The sequence below is a fragment of the Pelodiscus sinensis genome, chromosome 18, assembly GCF_049634645.1.
Source record: "Pelodiscus sinensis isolate JC-2024 chromosome 18, ASM4963464v1, whole genome shotgun sequence".
Taxonomy (NCBI): Eukaryota; Metazoa; Chordata; order Testudines; family Trionychidae; genus Pelodiscus; species Pelodiscus sinensis.
Genome location: NC_134728.1, coordinates 23688068 through 23708696, shown reverse-complemented (window position 1 = coordinate 23708696; position 20629 = coordinate 23688068). Strand labels below are relative to the sequence as shown.

Here is a 20629-nt window from a genome sequence, read left to right as displayed (position 1 = left end):
AAGTACATTTTTATTGTACTCGTTATTGCCCATGAAGATTCACTAGTGAACTCAGTTACATAAAAATTAAATTACGTTGAAAAATGTTAAGGTTGCAGAGTCAAGTACTCAAAATTAGGCAACTGCAGAATTAAGGTTGACAGTACAACTTTACCCTTGCATTTGTATTATTAGTCAATTATTTGATCACATCTCTCTCCGCCCTCCCCATCCCCAAACAGCATTCAGCAGAGGCACACACATAGCATGGAACATGCCTAAACAGTTATAAATTTAAAAAACGAATGGTCTAGCAGCACCTTAAAGATTAACAAAACATGTAGATAGCATCATGAGCTTTTGTGGGTATAATCTACCTCTCTAGGGGGAGGGATAGCTCAGTGGTTTGAGCATTGGCCTGCTAAACCCAGGGTTGTGAGGTCAATCATTTAGGGATCTGGGGCAAATCTGTCAGGGATGGTACTTGGTCCTGCTGTGAGGGCAGGGGACTGGACTCAATGATCTCTCGCTATATATATATATATATATATATATTCATTTATTCAGATGAACCGTGTATCCACAGATGAACTGTGGTTGTACCCACAGAAGCTCATGATACCATCTACATGTTTTGTTAGTCTTTTTGGTGCTGCTAGACCATTCATTGTTTAAGTTTTCCCAGTTACAGACTAACTCGGCTCCCCCTCTGAAGCTTTCAAACAGTTACAGTTTGGCAAAGTTACAAGAGCTGAAGGAATGCGTTGGGCAACCTTAATGATAGGCAACACTACTTGCTCCACCTACGTTAATGGTATTATAATATTTTTCCATGTTTGCTTTTTATCACATCTGTATTTGTAACAGATAAGAACGGCAATACTGGGAAAGACCAATGGCCCATCTAGCCCAGGAGCCTGTCTTCCAACAGTAGCCAATGCCAGAGGGGTGAACAGAACCGGTAATCATGTGATCCCTCTCCTGTCAGCCATTTCCAGTCCCTGAAACAGAGGCTAGAGGGACACCATTCCAGCTAATAAATATTGATGGACTTAACCTCCATGAATTTAACTTCATGGAGCAGTACAATGACAGGCAGGTCCCTTTCCAGACTGCATGCAGCTAAGCTAGAGTCAAGTAAGATATAGTGATTTCCTGCCCCCGCCACACACCACTTTGCATTTATCAACACTGATCTTAGTTTGCCCATTTACCTAGCTTGGTTACATCTCTGAAGTTCCTCACAGTCCTCCCTGGTCTTGACTAGCAGATAACTGTGTTGTCTACAAATTTTGCTGCTTCACAGCTACCCTCCCCGACCCCCCCCCACTTTCCAAACCATTAAGATGCTGTAACTGTCCAAGAACCTCTGCAGCAGCACTGCCTACTGATCACTACAGCAATTAGCTCATACCTCAGCACGGTGCCCCCTTCTGGCTGGTGTCTCACTGGTCATTGCAGGCCAACAGCAGAGTGTGGAGAGCGTGTAGAGCATCACGCCCAGGACCGTGGCATCCTCCAGGACACTGCCTTCTGGCAGTGTTTCCACTCTGATCTCTCATCCCTTTCCGGGATTATCTGTAGTCAGTTTCATACCAGCTACCATGATCAACTGCAGCCAACATCTAGCCCCCCCACTTCAGGGGCAAGCCGCAGCCTGTATAGGCCACACTCCAGTGGTGGCTAGATGCAGTGTAAAGGGAAAGGGGGGACCCAGGCCTGCCCACTTCTGTGTCTCAGCCCAGGGACCCTCTGGCAGCAGCCTGGTCCTACTGTCCTTCACTCCCCACTGCCACTTCTCATTCCCTTACTCTGGGCCACTTTCCCATGTTCCCTTTGCACCTTCTTGGCCCCTGTATCAAGGCCATAGCCTGGGAGGTATTAAGGCCAGAGCCCCTCCCTCTGGCTCTGAGCTTGCTCAGCACTTTGTCAGATGTGCTTCTTCACTAGGAATCAGTCCTATACCTTTGCTGGTCAGGATGCAACTGCCCTCTGTTCTGTTGAGCAGCTCCTTATAATCTGGGCTTTTCCAGCAAGTTGCCTTTTGATTGGCTCCTTCTAAATCTCTGATTGCCTGGGGCTCTGCCCAGGCTCCCGCCAGCCTGTTTTAACACCTTCTGGCCAGAGTGAGGCAGCCACCCCACTACAGATGCATTAAAACACAGGACCTCATACAGAACTGTGGGGCAGCCAACTATTAGCCTTGTGTCATGATGAAAATGGACCATCAATCCTATTCTTTTTGTCTTTGTTTTTCAGGAATATTATGGGCCTCCTACCCAGCCATCCCGCCATTTTTGCTGCAGATCAGCCTTAGGTCTAATCACTTTTACTGCCATTTGTACAAAATAATTCTTCTTGAAAGAAAGACACTGAAGAGTACACAGTGGGGGTGGCTGTATTAGTTGTTTATGGTGTCAGCTACAAGAAAAAATAAAACATGACAGAGCCCAAAGAACACTTAAAATGACAAGCTCTGATGACTTGTCATCTCTTGGAACACTACAACTGAACCAATCGTGTCTCCCTCCTCACCACTCACAAGGAGAGGTTTACATTCTACCACGTGCCCCCCGTGTTAACATTTTCACCTCCTGCTCTCACTGGCGAGAGTTGACAGAACAGAGCTCTCATGGACAGCGTTACATAGGATGCAGTTCATTTATGGGGAAAATAATTTTGCAGGGTTTTTCATGTACAAAGAAAAAGTAATGCCGGACTTCGAATGCAAATCAGTGTCACTGTCTATACACAGAAAAAAATAAATGCTTCCAGAATACGTGGTGATGCACGTCAGGGTTGTAGTTGCTTTGTCTCCAGAGCCAAGTGTTCTTCAGAGTCCCTCCTCTACAACAAAAACACACACATTAGACACGTTCAGCACAGCAGCTCGGTCCACACTAAGCTAGACGTTCACGCGGCAATACTGAACCTGAATTAAGTAACCAGTGAGAGCAAGGAAACAGCATGACCAAACTATCTTACAAAGAGGTACCTGGAAGTTCTGCACATTTGTTTACTGTTACCAAACAAGAAGGCTCGAAGCTTTCGCCAGAGTTGTACTGGGAAGGGGCGTGATCACTGCTAAGAGCTCCAGATTTGTGACTAATTCTAAAAAGGTACTAGGTTAACAGGGTTGCCAGGTGTCCAGTATTGAACTGGACAGTCTGGTATTTTTGCCTCCTGTCCAGTAAAAAAAATTAGAAGATACCAAACACCTAAAATGTCCAGTATTTTCTAATGTTTTCCCAGCCAGGAGGCAAGTGCTGACCAGGTTCCATAAGGGAGCTATCCGGCCTGGCGCAGGGAGGCAAGATGGTGGGCAGCCGCCAGCAGTCTGCTAGGGCCAAAGAGCCTCAAAAGCTTCTCTTAAAGGGGCCTTTTTTTGCTCAACAATTTTGGTTTCTCCCCCTCCCCCCAACAGAATTTTTTCCCTGGTGTTTTTTTTTGGGGAGGGGGGGTTGGTATTTTTGGTTAAACCATCTGGCAACCCTATAGGTTAAGCTATTCTGCAAATCCAGGTAGAACCATGAGAGCTATTCCTCGATTTTTTACCTCCAAGTTACCGCCCCAGATTTATCTTGTCATTTGCCACTAATTTGTGTCTGGTACAATCATCAAGTTTTGGAAGATAGCAGGAGACATTGGTTCATATGAAGGAATTAAGCTTGAAGCACAATCCAAGACAAATCACTCACATGCTGCTTTCCCAAGTCCAGCTTGACTAATTTTGGAAAGACTTCTCTGGTGCTCACCTTCCAGGCAGAAAGGGACCCTTCTGCACATTATACCCAGCCCTGAGACCAGCTCCCACACTGCCTCTCACCTACCGGTGTCTCACAGGAGGAACGTTGCAGCACTGCTCTTAAGAGACGATTCCGTAACCTGGTGTGCTTGGAGCACTGCAACCGCTTCCTCGATCTCCCAAAGCAAAGCACAAGATAGAGAGAAATTTAATTGTCCTGACATCTGGAAGTTCCTACATAGGCAACAGTTAGCATACTCCATGCTGACTCAAACTTGACCCTAGGACAGCTGTCCCTTACAAGAGGTAAGTTACTGAGCAGGGTCACTATGGTTCAGCAACATTACATTTGGGCTGGATTAGTATTTCCAAGTCTGATTCCCCAAGGCCTCAAAACCCCAGAAGTCTCACTCACTCCGATACTATGAGCCTTACTGGAGCCAGTTCTTAGGTCCGTAAGGAGTTTCTGCATCTGTGATGACTTCACAGGAGGCCTAGCTACCCGAAGACAGACAGAGTCAATGGCAACTCTGACTAGCAAGACTGCAGCAGCTCTCAGCACAATGCATCCCTCATGCCTCACTCAGCAGCCAGCAATCCACCTCCCTCTTCATACAGCTCTGCATGGTTGCTTACTTCAGCTTCTACTTCTGCAATGTCTTCAAAGTGTTTCTAGAATGCGCCTCTTAACTTCCGTGGCGTTCACAATGTGGTAATCTTTCCTGTCTTGGTCCAGAAAACTAGGACATTCCCTGCCTCCACTCCCAAAACCAGCAGTTTCCTATCCATCTCCAAACAGCACCACTGTACCCTAGCTTGGCTTCTTCTCTCCCGCCCCCCCCTTCCCCCCCAGTTTTGGGGAATGAGGGGAAGAAGTAACGATGTTACTCAAGCGGCTTATGTATCCGGATCTGTACCTGCTTTTCATGTTTCTCCATAAAACAGTGACGACATTTACCTCACCCAACCACGTCCTCCCTTCCCTGCAGCCTCTACGCATGTGCGCGCGCGCACACACACACACACACACACACACACACACACACGCGAACAGCTTTACTATTTGCACTACCAGATTCCTTCCCTTTGTGACACACATTCAAGGCCATCCTTACCCTTATGCAGAATATACAGCTGCATAGGACACCTGAACATTTGGGGCACTACTGGGTTTTAATGTCCACCCACCGACCACTTACGATCCCTGGTCTGTGGCTCTGCTTCCTCTGGAAAGTATCTAGTTAATTTAGAAGTGACAAAGCCTGCCAGGCCTTTTAGCAGAACACTGAACCTGTGAAAGAGCCATTCAAGTGGTAATGAAGCCATTTAACAGGCATTTGCCAACCTCAGGTGTTACTGTCAGTTTCTGAATTTACTGAGTTGGTCAACAGGACCTTAGTTTAAAATCTGCTTTAGCAATATTTAATTAGTGTGTTGCTGAAGATCATAAAAATCACATCTCTAAAAGTCACCCCCCCACCCTTGCTGCCATCAGGAATAGGGGCACCAGTTTAACAGTACTGCATAGGGCCCTGTAAATCCAAAGGACAGCCCTGAATACATTGCACTGGCTACTTCCTACCTTGGAGTGGAGAGATTCAGGGGATTCCAGCATAAGCAGCAGCTCTGAGTTATCGATCTCTAGCAGCATTCCTGTGATCTTTCCAGCCAGCGACGCATGCATGGCATGGATGAGGGGGTAAAGGCGTTCACCTAGTCACAACAGCAAGGGCAGCTTTACTCATCACAGAAGAACGCAAGGTGACTTCAGACCATTTCAATTCAATAGCCTCTCTCCAGCCCCTCCCCTTCTGTTGCTGCACAGAATGAGTTCCAGCTCTGGTCTGTGCCCCCTTCAACTCTGATGAGAGCAGACCAAGGAGATCCCCTTGCACACATCTAGGTTTGCTGCAGAGGTGCTTGCACACCCAGACAGGGCTAGATAAATTCATGGAGGTTAGGTCCATCCATGGCTATTAGCCAGGAGTAGTAGGAACGGTGTCCCCTAGACTCTGTTTGTCTGGAAATGGGTGACAGGAGAAGGAACACATGAGGATTATAGGTTATGTTTCCTCCCTCTGGGGCATCTGGTATTGGCCACTGTCAGCAGACAGGACACTGGGCTAGATGGACCTTTAGCCTGACCCAGTGTGGCTGTTACGTAGATACCATGCTCCAAGAAAGCATCTGTGTCCCAGTGAGGGTGTAAATGCACAATCTTTCTTTATGCTGAACTACAGTGAGAACGTGGTGCTAAGATGAGGAGCCAGGAACAAGGATTTTCAACCAGGCTGGTTCTCCACAAGCTCCCCACCCTCATAGGTCTGCAAAAACCCCTCAGCCCTGGGGTCCCCCTGCAACCCCGCTCCAAGGACTGACAATACTCCTCAGCCCTGAGCACACTATGTTCCTCCCTGCAGCTGTTCCATTCCTGAGCCTCTCTTGAGCAGACAAGGGGGGGGGGGTTGTAACATGCACAGATGGAGGCCTGGATGATTTCAAACACTGACAGCGAGCCCGGTGGGTCCAAGAGAAAGCTGAAATCAAAGCCCACTGAGGTGACAAGACTGATGGCCCTGACTCTGTGCCACTCAACCTTCCAAGAACAGCATCAGACATGTCTGCCAGCCAGTCACATTGTGCAAAATGGAGCTGGTGTCAACACACAGTGGCTGAGACCTCTTGTACTTATGTGCTGAATTGGGCTAGTCCTGGTTCCAGCCTCTCGCTGCTTGAACAGGAGAGCAACTGAGTGTAGCAGCATTTGTTCAATCCTGCTGCTTCGCACTAGCTTCCAAAAACCTGAAAGCCTTGGATTAAAATGCTACTAGTTATGGGATGCTTCAGAGATGTACACAGAAAAAAGTTCAGAGGCCTGTGTTCACTAACAAGAGGCATAGCTGCTGCTTCCCTTACAGTCTGCCATCAGAGAATGCAGACCAGAGTCAAACAGGTAAAAAATAACTGCCTTCCTCAGCTTCTTTATCCTGCAGGAGCTATGGTCAGATATGCCACTAAGTAGGTGTGGAACATTGCTACTCAGGATTAATAGTCACAAGCCAACTGAAGTGCCACCTAGGGGAAGGAATGTTCAGAGAAAGTAACCAATTAGTCAAGTGAGGTGGGAGGAGCCCTACCAAGCTCCTCCCGCTAGAGTGATGTTCTTGTACTGACCTTGTTGGCAATGTTTCTAATTCACTGAAAACAGGCCAAAGAAGATTGCAAATGCCACAGTTTGGTTGGGCCATGGAAACAGCCTGCATCACTAGTGTTCCTCCTATGGAACTAGGATTTAGTAATTAAGAAGCAGCACTGAAGCATATGGTAGCCCAGAGGAGAGCTTCTTAGCCTGCAGGCATGAACCCCTGGGTCCTTCAGCATGCACGCTGGAGAGAGAACACATGCCAGGGAGTGAGGCTGCCGGCTGAAACTGGATAGCAGCAGCCACCTGTTGCCACTGGGCTATACTGAAAGTGCAGCCAGCACTGAGGAGTAGGGATGTAAAATCCTGTTTAAAACGTTAACTAGTTAACTGACCCGTCACGTCAGGTCACGGGCAGTGGCCCGCTGGAGCAGTTCCCTGCCTGCACCACAGTGGTCCTGGTCAAGCTGGAGCAGCCCCACCCAGCCCTCACAAGCGGGGGCTGCTCTAGCCAGGCCAACCACAAGCTACCTGTTTACATCCCTACTGAGGAGAGGAGGCCAGCGCCTTCCAGACCCACCAGGAAAGATACTGGGAGACGGGCGGCATGGAGAGTAAGACGTGTGTCCATATCTGCACGGCCCAAGGCCCTTGGACAAGTGCTTTACCCATGGAATCTCCAGCAAAGCTGTGTCAATGGTCAGCTGTTTTAATATGATCCCACCGCGGCTGTGGGGTCCCACTGCTGGGGGTAAGTGGCAAGGGCTGGTTAACCAGTAAGGATGCCATTAGCAGGAGGCTTCCTAGTTAACCAGTTAAGATCCGTAGAACCCACTGCTCAGTCAGAAGGAAGTGCCAGACTCCACGTGAAATTGAACACTTTGGCAAAGCCCAATTGCCTGCTGGAGTCAGCCCCGAGGAGGCAAACAGCTGATTGACAGGCCCCCAATCCTGCACAGGCCAAGTGGTCACCCAAAGCCTGACAGCAGCAGCAAACGGACTCTTTGGAATTCAGGGCAGCCTGAAACCTTGTCCCCATTGTAACCTGGCAGAGCAGGTGGGGTGGAGCCCACAGGCTTTCCCTTAACCTGGCCGAGGATGCGGTGACCCACTGTACCACTCCCACAGGTTACAGAACAAAGGGGCGGGGGAGGGACAGGTCTACAAGCAAAAGCAGCTTTCAGCCCAGATTTAACAAGAGTTAGTCTCCAAGGCAACAGAAACTATCGCTCAGGCTGTGAAAATCCCACATGTACCACGTATGGGGGTAGGAAGAAGTCTCGGGCTTGTTGACATGCAATGCACGTGCAGTGAAGCAACACAGCCTGCATCCTCTCCAGGAGATTAACGACAGCTGCACCGGCACCTACCTAGCATTTGCTTCTGCTCCTGGGGAGGAGCTGCAGCGAGCATGGATGCAGTCAGGGGCTCCTGCCCGTGGATATGAACGGCAGATTCTCCAACCTGAACAAAGCACCAAAGGATACAATCATCCAGAAAGGCAAGCAGCAGCACTTGAGCTAATCAAGGTGCATACATCATATTTTAGAAGTAAGGACTCAGGGAAGAAGGGTGCGATCTATTGGCAAGGCTTGGTAGTTACAGCCCCTTTTCATCTGGGGATCTCAATCATTAATCTTAACCCCTGTTTGGAAGGCAAGTCAGGGCTGGAGTAAGGCAGCCCTGGCCTAAGCATACCAGGACACTGAGGCCTGCTCTGCACTTAAAACATAGGTTGACTTGGTTGTCCCCCTCAGGACTGTGAAAAATTTCACAGCAATGGAAAACCCCCTTCCACACCTCGGCACAGCTTTGTACCTGTGCCACTGCGGGCAGCAGCCTGGGGCCTCCTATCAGCCCCCTCACGAGGAGCAGCAAGAGAGGCCTGCTCTCCCAACAGCAAGGCAGGGGTGGCAGCAAGGAGGTGTGTGTCTTCCAGCGGGGTGTTGTGCCTGCTGCCCTCTTGCCACACTCTCTGCTAGAGTGTGTTGCCAGGGCTCCTCAGACCAGTAAAGCACTAAGCGCATTGGGCAGAGCTGCCAATACGGGATGGGGGAGGGGAAAGGCCTGCAAATGCCCCAGGGCCTGGCAATTCAAAAAGGTCCAGGTCTCTTGGCTACCACCACTGCTACTGCAGGAGCAGCCAGAGCCCTGGAACCTGTAAAACAGCTACTGGAGCCCTGGCTGCATAGTCTAGGTGATGCCGAAAGTCTGGCAGGTGGAGGCTGGCTCCTAGCCCCTCCCCTTCCAATCAAGGCTCCGCCCTTTCTGGGAGCATGGAGCCAGGCTTCCCTCCACCTTGCCCAGGGGCCCAGTAATTGTCAGCTCCTCTGGTATCGAGACTATTGACAGCTCCGCGAGCTAGTGAGTAGCCAGCCTGACGCCAGGCGGCATCTGTTACACTTGACTCAAGTTTTCAAACTTTTCTTCACAGTCATGAGGTAAAATAGTAGTGGCAGCATCCCGTAACTCCAGCAGCTGGGTCCCTAAGCATGGGCCTGTAGTGCCTAGGCCTTAATCCAGCCACAAGGCAAGTCACCCCATTTTGCTGATGAGAAGCCTGAGCTGTATGGATTGCCAGTTGCCCTTGGTCACAGGATCCAATGGCAGAGCCAGAAGTGGCCTCTAAGTGCTGGAATCCCAGTCCCTTGCCCTGGTCACTAGCGCACAGCGCTTTTAACTTACTGGCTTCCTTCAGGGCCACCCACACCCAGCATCTCAAAACTTGAGTTTAAGCAACACTTAAAGCCATTTGAGAAGTCCCATTTGTTATACCAGAGGAAGAGCTTCCCCATTCCCACCGAGGAGGAGGTGCTCGATTCCAGCTTTGCCACCAGCATTAAGAACTAACTCTGCGAAGTGACAAGGGCCTCACAGTTTCCAACAGGGACAGGAGTTGTAAGATAAAAATAATCTGCATGCTTCAGGAGACTCAACTCAGTCTCCTCTTGCCTCCCTCCTTATCAGGGCTGGCCAGATCTGGCCCAGCCGACCGTATTCATGTAGGGTGAAGGTTGCACCAATGTATCGAATGGAGCAGACTACAGCATACAGATGAGGCCTCCACTCAAGGCACTGGACTCGGCCTGCAGTGCTTTGCATTGCTGAGTGGTCTGGCTGAAAAGGCCAAGATGCAGCACTGACTATGTGCCTGTCGTCTCCACAGACCGCCCCCCCTCTCCCTTTTACAGGCTGAGCATCTAGACAGCAGTGCTCAGTGGGCGAAGCTATAGCCAAGTCCCCCCCTCTAACAGGTCCATGCAGAATAGCACAGCTCCCTAAAGGTGAGATTCCACCCTTCATCCCCACCAGACACTCTAGCAGCAGAGTTCACACCACATGCCAATAGGAACCCGAAAGGCCTTTCAGACTGCGGCCACCAGCCTTGCCCTACAGGAGAGGTTTGGAGCGGCCCTGGTTCAGCGTTCTATTCTGCTTCTCCCTTCCTTTGATGCTCTAGCCCCGCGCCTCTAGGGCAGAATCCTGTGAGTGGGTTACCTGTGGTACCGGCATGGATGCCACGCTTCCTATCGGCTGGACGTTCCTCACCGCTGAGGAGTACTTATACTGCGGCATACCCCGCAGTAGGGATGGTGAGGTGGGTGCCCGGGCACCAAGCGTCTGGGTCCCTATGTTGGCTGGAAGAGACAAAGGAATGTTGGCAAGGGTCAGACCTGCCTATAAGCATCTGCACATGCTTTAACTACACCTGCAGAGAGCATGTGGGCAGCATGCCAAGTGGAGCTGGCAAAATACGCCCCTCAACTTCAAGGCAATGTGCTGGTGCCATTCAAATGCAAAAAGGGCTCTCCTAGCACAGGGCAACCAGTTCAGGGCATGGACAAGTGCCCCCAAGTCAATCTGTCTCTGTTTCCCCCCATAGATTGATGTGTGTCAGTGTGACGGTGCGTTGGGGGTCCCCCGTCTCCTGCACCCCGAAATGGCACAAACAGACTGCCCCAGCCGGTGGAATAGAAGAAGTTTATTGCCTCTCCAGGTTACAGCACAGCCCAGATGTAGTCTGGTCACAGAGCTGGGCTAGGATGCCTCAGGCCCCCTTGAGATGGGGGAGACTGGGCCCCTAAACTCCAGCCCCTTTCCCTAGGCTGTCTCCTCCATGCTCCCAGCCTGCAACCAACTAACTCTCTTCCAGCCCTGCCCCCCAGCCAGGGCAGCATTCCACCTTCCTTTGTTCCTCTCCATGGGGGGGTGTCTGGCCATACTGGTTTGCATAGTGACTCATCCTGTTTTGCTGGGTCGTGGTACCCACGGCAGCCAGTGGGGGTTACCCCAGAGCCAGCAGCATAGAAACCAGCCAGGTACCCCCACTACGTCACAGTCAGCATCAGCAGCTAAAGTGCAGCAGCAGGCTTGGGACCAAGGATTTGCCCCAGGACTCCTCCTGGATGGTATGGTGCTTGCGCACAGCAGGGGCCACAGACAGCGTGCTGCCATCCAGGCAGGAGCAGGAGGCTGCCCTCCTTGGGCTGCCTGCCTGACTCCACAAAAGGACAGAAAAAGGACAAAAAACTGAGGAGGAACAAGATCGACAGGTCCCACCACACATGCTCTCTCACACAAGGGTGTTCACAGACTGTGGAGCCGCTGGAACCTCCTTGCCACTTGGGAGCAGCACTGCCACTTCCTAGTGCGTCCTGCTCCAAAACTCCCTGGGGAACCACCTTCTTTCCCCTCAGCTCCCAGCTGCTGGAAGCCCCGGAACCTTGTCCACAAGCATGGACTCAAAAGTGTCTCACCCCAACTGCTTCTCATCTCCTGTTCATTTCGAGCACAGAAAAAGCCAAGGGCCAAATACAGGGGCAGGTCTAAGTGCCAGAGAAACGAGAGTGAGAGTTTAGGCCAAAGCAATTTATTCTCTCTCCTGGCACCTCCAGACAGTAGATTACATCTCTTAGACAGCTTCAGACTCCTACCATGTTCCAGCGTACACTTCTGCATCATCCCCTTTACACACCACCTACAGTTTGAACTACAAGTCCGAGGGAGAGCTTGTGAGAGAGCCTGAGCTGGTGTAACTCACACACTAAGGAGCCACGAACGCAGAAAGCAGCAAGAAGAGCATTAAGTCCTGCATACACGTCACCTCTGCACCTGGCCCTTAGATTCTGCTATTAAACTTCCTCAACTTTCCACCATGTCACCTATGCTAGAGAGAAACATAAGTAGGTAAACTGACTGACAAGCCACTAAGTCTCTCTCCTAGGCATCCTGTGCTAGGTATAACAAGTCAAAAGAGCCAAGATAGTCAGAACCATTCCCCAACCCCGAGGAAGCAAGAGTTGCAAACCAGTATGCCCTGGTCTATCGTAGGGCTTGATTTTGAAATAGGGGGATGGAGGAGAGAGTTAAGTTGAATTTATAAGCGGAGCATCTACACTCCCAAGCCTGTTATTTTGAAATAAGGGTCCACTTATTTCAAAATCTGTTCTCCCACTTCTCAGGGAATAACGCTAATTTCAAAATAGTTATTTTGACATTTCAAAGTAACTATTTTGAAATTTCAAAATAGCTATTTTGAAATAGCGTTAGTGGCACCGGAGCATCCGCACTATTTTGAAATAGCTACTCCCCAGAGTAATTCAAGCTAATTACTCCCCAGTGCTTGCTGGAACTCTAAATTGAGATAGTTAGTGTGGATGCACTGAGTCTGTCTTGGACTAAATTTGAGGCTTCCCCACAGTGGGAACAGGCTATTTCGATTTTGTAAAAAATCAGGAGTTAAGTAGAACGTAGTTATTTCAAAATAGTTTCCTAGTGAATAGACTAGTGTAGACATGGCCTAGGTAAGCCCAGGGAGATGCAGTCATGGGCAGGTGCTCATTGCTCCGAGAAAATCCTGAGAGTAACACACAAATCAAATCTAAAAGGCACAAGATAAGCACAGAGCATTTTCAGACCACACATCTCTGTCAGTCTTCACTCTAAGCAGTGGCAATCTCTATTCCACTTAGCATCTCAAAACCTTTGCTGTTGTTTAACTGGAGCCCATGAAGAACTATTTCCTTTGTCCAGGGAATCCCTTAAAATCTGGTTTTGGCTGAAGAACACTTTGCGTAAACATTAAACCTAGGATTCCGTGTGGTCATTACTACTGAACGGCACACAGTGGGACCAATCAGGCTCAGGGTCCTTTTTGCATTAAGCATTGATCCAAAGACGACAACGTTCCCCGAGAACCACAGACAGCACTAGTAGCACATGGGTTTAAGTCCCTTCTGTGCACTGGGGACAGCACAGCATCCTACGGCAAGTGTTTAGGGCAAGTGTTTTTACCCACTCTCCAACTTTTGAAAATACTGCTCCTGAAAATGGGGCTCAGCAGAATTCAATTTATTTATAGTTCTGACAGGTAATATCAATGCTTATTGGGAAGTTACATTTGCACAGATGTGAGAAGTTATGGGGGCATCAGGCAAGGACTTAACCATATAGGCTGAGATTGAAAAAGTTTCATAACCATTAAAAATACAAATCGTTAAAAAAAAAATCACACAATAAATAAAGGCAATAGTTGGAAATTGTAATAAGTACTGCAGCAGCATTTTTCTCCTTTTCTCTCTGCCAATTTGGATCACCATCAGTGGTAATATTTCAGACTATGTGTACTATGAAAATGACACAGAACAAGACTGTGGCAAATGCCCTCTTCGACACATGTTCACGAGATACTTCTAACCCACTGCCTCCTAGACTTACCCACTCTCTGGGCATGCGGTGGCACTCGGGGTACCTGCGTAGATGCCTGTCTCATGGTGCTGATGTTGGATAGCAGGCGCCTGGGTGGAGCTGTCGCTCTCAGGAGTGGGGTGGCCGTTTGGTAGGCTGCTGTAACAATTGAACATTGTAAGTTTCCTAATGGTGAAGGCCAGGAAGAAACATCTGTGCTGGGAAGTGAACCCAAACAAGCAGCATTTACCCGGGGGGGGAGGGTGAGGGGGGTGAGAAAAGGAAAGGTTTGAGATGTAGATGAAAGAGGAGGTCTCTCTTACTCAGTGCGATGCAGACAGTTTTGCTTCCCAATGCTTATCGCCTGCAGGTGACACTCAACCAGCAATGTCTGCACAGCAGTTTCCCTAGCCTCATGGCTTGTGCTACTTTTTGAGCATGTTCATTCCTAAATCATCCCAGCACCAGAAGGAAAAAGCCAAAGCCCCACACCAAGCTGCTGAGAGCACACACAGAGGCACACACTGGCTCCCTCCACCACACGCAGGCTTCCCACCATGAGAGGCGGGAGGAGGCACTGCAGAGTTAGACTCACTCACAGGGAAGTCTGGAGGGCTGCGTGCTCCAGCGAGGGGCAGGACGCACAGGGGCCACTGGGCTAGGACTGTAGAAAGTAGCTCTAGTTTGTGGCTATGAAAGGAGCAGAACACAGAGTGACTCACTCGCCAACCTGAGCCAATTACTACAACCCTCCGGCAGCAGCAACAGACACCGTGACATGGGAACTGCAGACGTAACTGGATGAATGGATCGAAGCAGAGCTCAAAAGAGCCCTTCATGGAACTGGCAGCAGCAGGATTCAAACACCTCCATGAGTTACCAGAATGTCTACAAACCCAGGGCCCACTAATACCCAGTCTGCAGGCTACACAAGTGTTAGTACCCAGGGAAAGAGGCCAGTCAGGGCTAGGACATCCTGAGGGGCTGGAAGCAGAGAAGAGGCCTGTGATAATTCAGAGATTTCAACAGTGTCTCAGTAATCTGTGTAGAACGGCATCATGCTAATGCATTCTAGGCCTTTATCCCATGGGTAGTGCAGTATCCTGAAGTGTTTCACAGTCCCCTTTCCTGCTGCTTCCCCTGGCGCTAGGCCATATCAACTTACTCCTCTCCTTGTCTAACAAGCCACATCTTTGCTATGAGCCTATCCCTGCATCAGACTTCTTCTGCCAGGCTTTTCCACAGTAACTAGCTCAGCGTGCCGCTCGCAGGGGAGTCATGTGAACCCAGGACTGCTGACCGGAGCAAGAAGAGAGGCAAACCCCAGCGATACAAAAGGGCCCGGGGCTTTAGGTACCTAACTAGATGGCCTGATTTTCGAGAAGCATTGAGAAGGTAGCACCCACCAGCAATTCCAAGGAAAACAAACCAAAGGTTTGTTCATTTAAGGGTTGATGCAGAGACTTTAGTCGCCCAGACTTGAAAATCTTGCCCGTTGTGTTTACATGCTGTACTATGCACAGTTAGACTAAGTTCTTCGGGGCAGAGACTCTGATGTCTGCAGTGCTGGGCATCCACCAGGCAAGCAGACAGATGCTCAGGACAGATTCTAATGGCAACCGATTTGGAGGGGCTGAGCACACAGAACAGAGCAGCACTCAGCATGTCGCCTGTAGCTCTGGCATCCCTAGAATGACAGTCATTGGCTTTTCACCTTTGGGTCCCTAGATAAGCTAGCTGGTTCAATTATTCTCAATGCTGGAGGTGCTGAGGTGCCAGAGAATTTATACACTCCTCCCCCATGTCCATTCCCCCCACCCCCAGACTGGGGGTCTCACCCCAGGCAAGCTCCGAGTTCATATCGGTCTGCTGACAAGCCCGTCAGAGGGGTGAACGGGGTCTCACCTGTGGGATGGCAGGCAAGAAGTACCCTGTGGGTGGCTGGAAGGAGCCCAAGAGAGGGCCAGGCAGGGCCCTCATGGTGGCCAGTCTCTGCATATACTGGTTGGTGAGAATTGCTTTTCTTTCCTCCTTTCTTTGAGCGAGGGCGACGTACAAAGGCTTGGTGCTGACGATCCGCCCGTTCATTTCCGTCACGGCTTTGGTAGCCTCTTCTGGGGAGGAAAAACATACAAACCCAAACCCTTTGCTGTGTCCACCCTCTGTCATCACCTAAAATTAGATTAGAACACAACAAAGTCCACTGAATGCCAGGCACACCATCCGCGCAGCGCACACAGCAGTCATCACAGGTGGGGACGTGAGCAGGGAAGGAGACCGGCATGCGGACAGCAGCCAGTCTTTGGACTCTAAGGCAACCGACACTCTGGCCTGAGGCTCTTGGGGCTGATTTCTTTTAAGCAAGGCTGGAGGCAGGTGCTCCCATCACATAACCAAGGATCATTTTTTTCCCTTAAATGGCTATTTCTAGGCGCCTATCCCCAGATGACCAAAACACAAAAGCTCTAGTAGCAACCCAACATGCTACCACTTCAGGGTGGGGCAGGGGACATATCTGGGGGGGGGTCCCAACCTGCATTCCCCAGATTAGCAGGGGCTGTAAACACCGTGGAGACAGCAGGTAAGAGACTCCCACGGCAGCAGGGAGTATCAGCAGTGACTTATCTGAAAAGCTACAGGCAGAAGATGCAAGCCAGTCACAACTCATGTGCCAGGGTCTACGGCTCACACAGCTCTGAAGTCTAGGACTTACTGTGTTCAGTGCCCCGCAAAGCCCAGCCAGACCCAGAGATTGGTGACTGTTTAGGATCTAATGCCTTGTGAATTAGACTCCCCGGGGTAGCCCACTTCTCTTACCTTCGCACTAGTAATGGTACCATACGGAGCAAACTCCTTCCTCAGCCGATCATCATCAATACCATCATCCAGATTTTTCACATATAAATTCACCCCCTGAAAAGAGAGGGCAGTAACTAGATTTCTCCAAACAGCACAGCAAGCACTCCCAAATTCAGGGTGGCTATTGAAGGCCCACCATAAACATTCCATAGGAACTAGCTGGGCTGTGTCTTACTGACTTCTTCCCCTAAGGCCAGATTTCCATACGACTAAAACAAACTCACTGTCTTCTGGGCATGAAAGAAGGCGGCAAATACAGCCAGGGTTTAGGACCACACTGGCTTTCCACATCCTCGCTTACAGGTGTCACCTCTAAGACATGACCCGGAGGAGTGTGTAATGCAGGGAACCAGGCTGGCACCTTTAAGGATCCAGTCCCAGAAATGCAGATCTATGAAATCCCAGTACATCAGACAAAGAAGGAAGGAAGCTCGTTTCCCTGGCAGAGATGCTGGTTGCTGTTGGGATTCCCACTCAGCAACAGCCTGGTCTTTGTATTAGAGATGTAATAGTGTAGTCGATGAACCAATAAGCAACCTCTTGTAAGTTAATGCTATACTACACACGTTCCCACCCGCCCCAGGTAATTTTTTTAGCAGGCTGGTCAGCAACCTGGCTCAGTCCTGGCTTGCAACAAGTCCAGGACCTACCCCCTGCTGCAGTTGTGCATTTAAAGTGTATTAGGAGTTAGGCTAGCAGGCAGCCCAGCTCAGTTCTGGCTCATGCTGGGTCCAGGAGCACAGACACGCACCCCCGGACAGGGGCTGCTGCCACCCCGCGCTACTGCCTCTGTATGACAGGGGGCTCCTTGGAAGTGGGGCTGGAGCGTAACTGGCTGCTAGCCCCACCTCCGGGAACTACAGAATAGTCGATTAACCAATAAGAATTCATGAGGTTACTCAACTATTCAATTAACTTATATTTACCATCCCTACTTCATATCGAGTAGGCCCAGCTGAAGCAAAATGCAGAACGATGTAGCACTTTAAAGACTAACAAGATGGTTTATTAGATGATGAGCTTTCGTGGGCCAGACCCACTTCCTCAGATCAAATAGTGGAAGAAAATAGTCACAGCCATATATACCAAAGGATACAATTAAAAAATGAACAAATATGAAAAGGACAAATCACATTGCAGAACAGGAGGGGGATGCAGGGGGGGGGGGGGGAGGAAGGAAGGTAAGTGTCTGTGAATTGATGATATTAGAGGTGGGGAGAGTGGGATGTTTGTGAGTTAATGGTATTAGAGGTGATAATTGGGGAAACTATCTTGGTAATGGGTGAGATAGTTCAAATGTTTGTTAAGTCCTTTTTGGAAAGTGTCAAATTTTAACATGAATGACAGTTCAGAGGAGAGCAAACAAGAACATGGCATGAGGCCCCCTCCGCTTCCCTCCTGTTACCTGGTATCTGCTCACTCTCTCCTGTTTGATCTGTTCAAATTTACGCTTCAGTTCACTCTGACGCTCCATCCTCTTCTGAGCTCGGCCAACATACACCATCCGGCCATTGATCTGTTTCCCGTTCATGTCCGCCACAGCCTGCCAGATGACTCCAAGTCTAAGCCCACGGAGAAACCAGAGCACCAGCAGCTTCCCAGCCCCGCCCCCGCCCATGGGGTAGGCTCCATCTCCCCTCCCCCATGGCTACCAGAAAGCTTTCCAAATTAAAAAATAAGGCATAAAAGCAACTTGGCTTCTAAGCTTGGATTGCAAGGCAGGTAAGAGCCTCCCTTTGCATAGGACGACTGTCCACACAGACTCACCGGCCACCCAAACACATGTTGTTAACAAGAAGTTACAGGAACTGAAAGTTATGAATCTTTCAGACTAACAGATCATTTAGTTACATTCCAGCAGCTGGCACGAGTCCACCCCTGCTTGTGAGACCAAAGACCCAACCAGGCTTCTAGTCGTCAGCGATTTGATTAAATACACAAAGACCCTCTTGCCTTCTGGGCTTCTTGGTGCTTCTCAAAGTTGACAAACCCGAATCCTTTCGAGCAACCAGTCTCATCCATCATAACGCGGACACTCAGCGTCTTTCCTGCAGACAGAAGAGCACAGTAACCGAGACCAGCAAGATACAGTCTACCAATGCCTCTGCTCACAGGTTGAGGAAATCCCATTCCCCCCACATCTCCTGCTTTGGCTAGCAATCTAGACCTTTGTTAGAGGTCTAGCCAGTGCTGAGTAATATGGGGGCCGTGGCAGCTGCATAGGAGATCCAGATATTGGGGTAACTCCAAAAAGACACAGACATGGAACAGGGACGACCATAAGTGCCTACTGCAGTGTGGATATTCCCCTGCCAGCAAAGACATCCAGCCTTACAGGTGCGACAATGGTGTTAGGAAGTATACAGACACCCCCAACTTACTAGCTTGGTCTCCCTAAGTCCTCTCCCCTAGAAAGGACTTTACAGGAACTAGCCAGCCAGCGAGTCGTGACCCAAGTATCTAATGATTGTACAGCAGATCTGGGTTCTATGCCTGATGCCCGCAGTTAGTCACAAGTTCTGGGGCCTCAGTTTTTTTCCTGTAAAATGGAGAGAAGTATCCCCGTCTACGCAGTGCAAGGAATCTAGTCACAGACGCAGCCTTTGAGAAGCACAGATGAAAGGTGCAACAGAAAATGGCAGATGATTTAGTATTTCCTCAAGCACCAACAGTATGCCCAGGGCTCTACCAGAAACGGATGTTGCTTCAAGAATGTAGGAGACAGTCGCAACCCGTTGGAAGACTCAGAGGAAGGAATAATTTTTGCTTTTCAATCAAGACTAGTCACTGGCCCTTCTGTAACTGGCTTCCACACTCCAGTGCAGCTTTGAGACGTTCTATGCACTCACTTGGCTGGCGAGAGCAAGAGTTTGGTTTTGAAAAGCAAATAAGCAATCGGGTCACCCACTATCATGAGAGAGAACAGGCAAACTGATGATTAAATTTACGATAGTTTTGCAAAGCTGTACTAGATCATTTGGATCGACTGGTGTGGCCCTCGGATAAGTGCTCACCCTAAAACGACTATCAGTAAGAGGAGAGGTCTCATGCCTCACTCAGGTTCTTGCCCTTGGACCAGTCCCAGTGCCTCCTATTCACCCTACGCAGTGCAGGCCTTGCTGTGGAACACTACTCACCAAACCTGGAGAATATTTCCCGCAGTCGATCATCATCCATATCATCCCCGAAGTTCTTGATATAGACATTGGTGAATTCCATTGCCCGTGCCCCAAATTCTGCCTCCCGCTCTCTGCGGGATTTAAAATGGCCGACAAAGCTGCAGAAGGAAAATGGAGGAACATGAATCCTCACTATACATCCACTGTGCAGGGGGAAAAGACATGGGAACCTACCGGTCAGTAGAGTTGCTCCTGAAGGTGATGGTCTCTATCACTAATAGCTGTGCATTTATGCATCTCAGCAACCTGCGCAGATCCAATGTGTACACTCCCCACTTCCCCACAGACACTGGCTATTGTTACCTAACTGTAGCACCCAGCGGCCCAAGTCAGGACAGTGTCCCCTTTTCTTGAGGTTGTACAGACATAGAACAGACAGTTCCTGCTCCAAGCACCTCACAAGCTAATAGCCATCCCATTCCATCCCATCCCAGGCATTCCTGAAGGTGATCTCACCTGATGAAGCAGATCCTAAAGCAATCATTTGCCCTCTCCCTCCTGGATGGAGACCAGTCTACCCCTCCTCCCCGCAGTGCCAGGTTCACCTTCAGTGGACCCTCACCCTTGCATCCCAGCTGGGCAGAAGTGGCAAAACACAGGCAGCAATCTAGAGAGCTCACTAGACCCAAAAATGGCAACATCTTTCCCAGGAAGGAGTCTAAACCCTCTCTCTTCCGCATGATCGGAAACCGAACTCCTCAGGGGTCAGGGAGCTTCGAACTGCAGCATCACCAACATGACGTGCACCTGCTCTTGCCTAGACTAGGGATTGTTCCCTCAGTGCCAGCAGTTCTCACACTACAGCCTCCACACTTCAGCCCTACCAGTATCTTTGGCATAACCCTAAAGCAGCGGTAGTCGACCCATTTAATAAAGAGCCAAAACAGCAGCGGGGAAAAATGTGAAGAGCCGCACCATAATTGTTGGGAGGGGGAGGAGGGGAGAGAAGGAGGCTGCCCCTTTAAGAAACAAGCTTAGGCTTTTTGGCCATAGGCTCCAGTTGACAGTCGCAACCTTGGGCACCATTCTGAATTGCTG

General features: G+C 49.7%; 1 protein-coding gene across 10 annotated transcripts in view; it reads right to left on the bottom strand.

Annotated features, from left to right (window-relative positions):
• Positions 1-2371: 2371 nt before the first annotated feature.
• Positions 2372-20629, bottom strand: part of PABPC1L (poly(A) binding protein cytoplasmic 1 like) — a 37731-nt gene continuing 19473 nt past the window's right edge. For 6 of the 10 annotated variants that reach the window (XM_075901264.1, XM_075901266.1, XM_075901265.1 and 3 more), the window contains 12 exons: positions 19550-19689; positions 18366-18460; positions 17818-17955; positions 16371-16466; positions 15459-15725; positions 14153-14243; positions 13584-13712; positions 10365-10504; positions 8237-8330; positions 5307-5437; positions 3810-3900; positions 2372-2826 (listed from right to left, as the gene is read on the bottom strand). In XM_075901264.1, the coding sequence (XP_075757379.1) occupies positions 3817-3900; positions 5307-5437; positions 8237-8330; positions 10365-10504; positions 13584-13712; positions 14153-14243; positions 15459-15725; positions 16371-16466; positions 17818-17955; positions 18366-18460; positions 19550-19689 (1405 nt within the window). In that variant the 3' untranslated portion in view covers positions 2372-2826; positions 3810-3816. Of the gene's footprint in view, positions 2827-3809; positions 3901-5306; positions 5438-8236; positions 8331-10364; positions 10505-13583; positions 13713-14152; positions 14244-15458; positions 15726-16370; positions 16467-17817; positions 17956-18365; positions 18461-19549; positions 19690-20629 lie in introns of those variants that run through there. The other 4 variants (XM_075901268.1, XR_012896551.1, XR_012896550.1 and 1 more) reach the window with 4 other exon arrangements.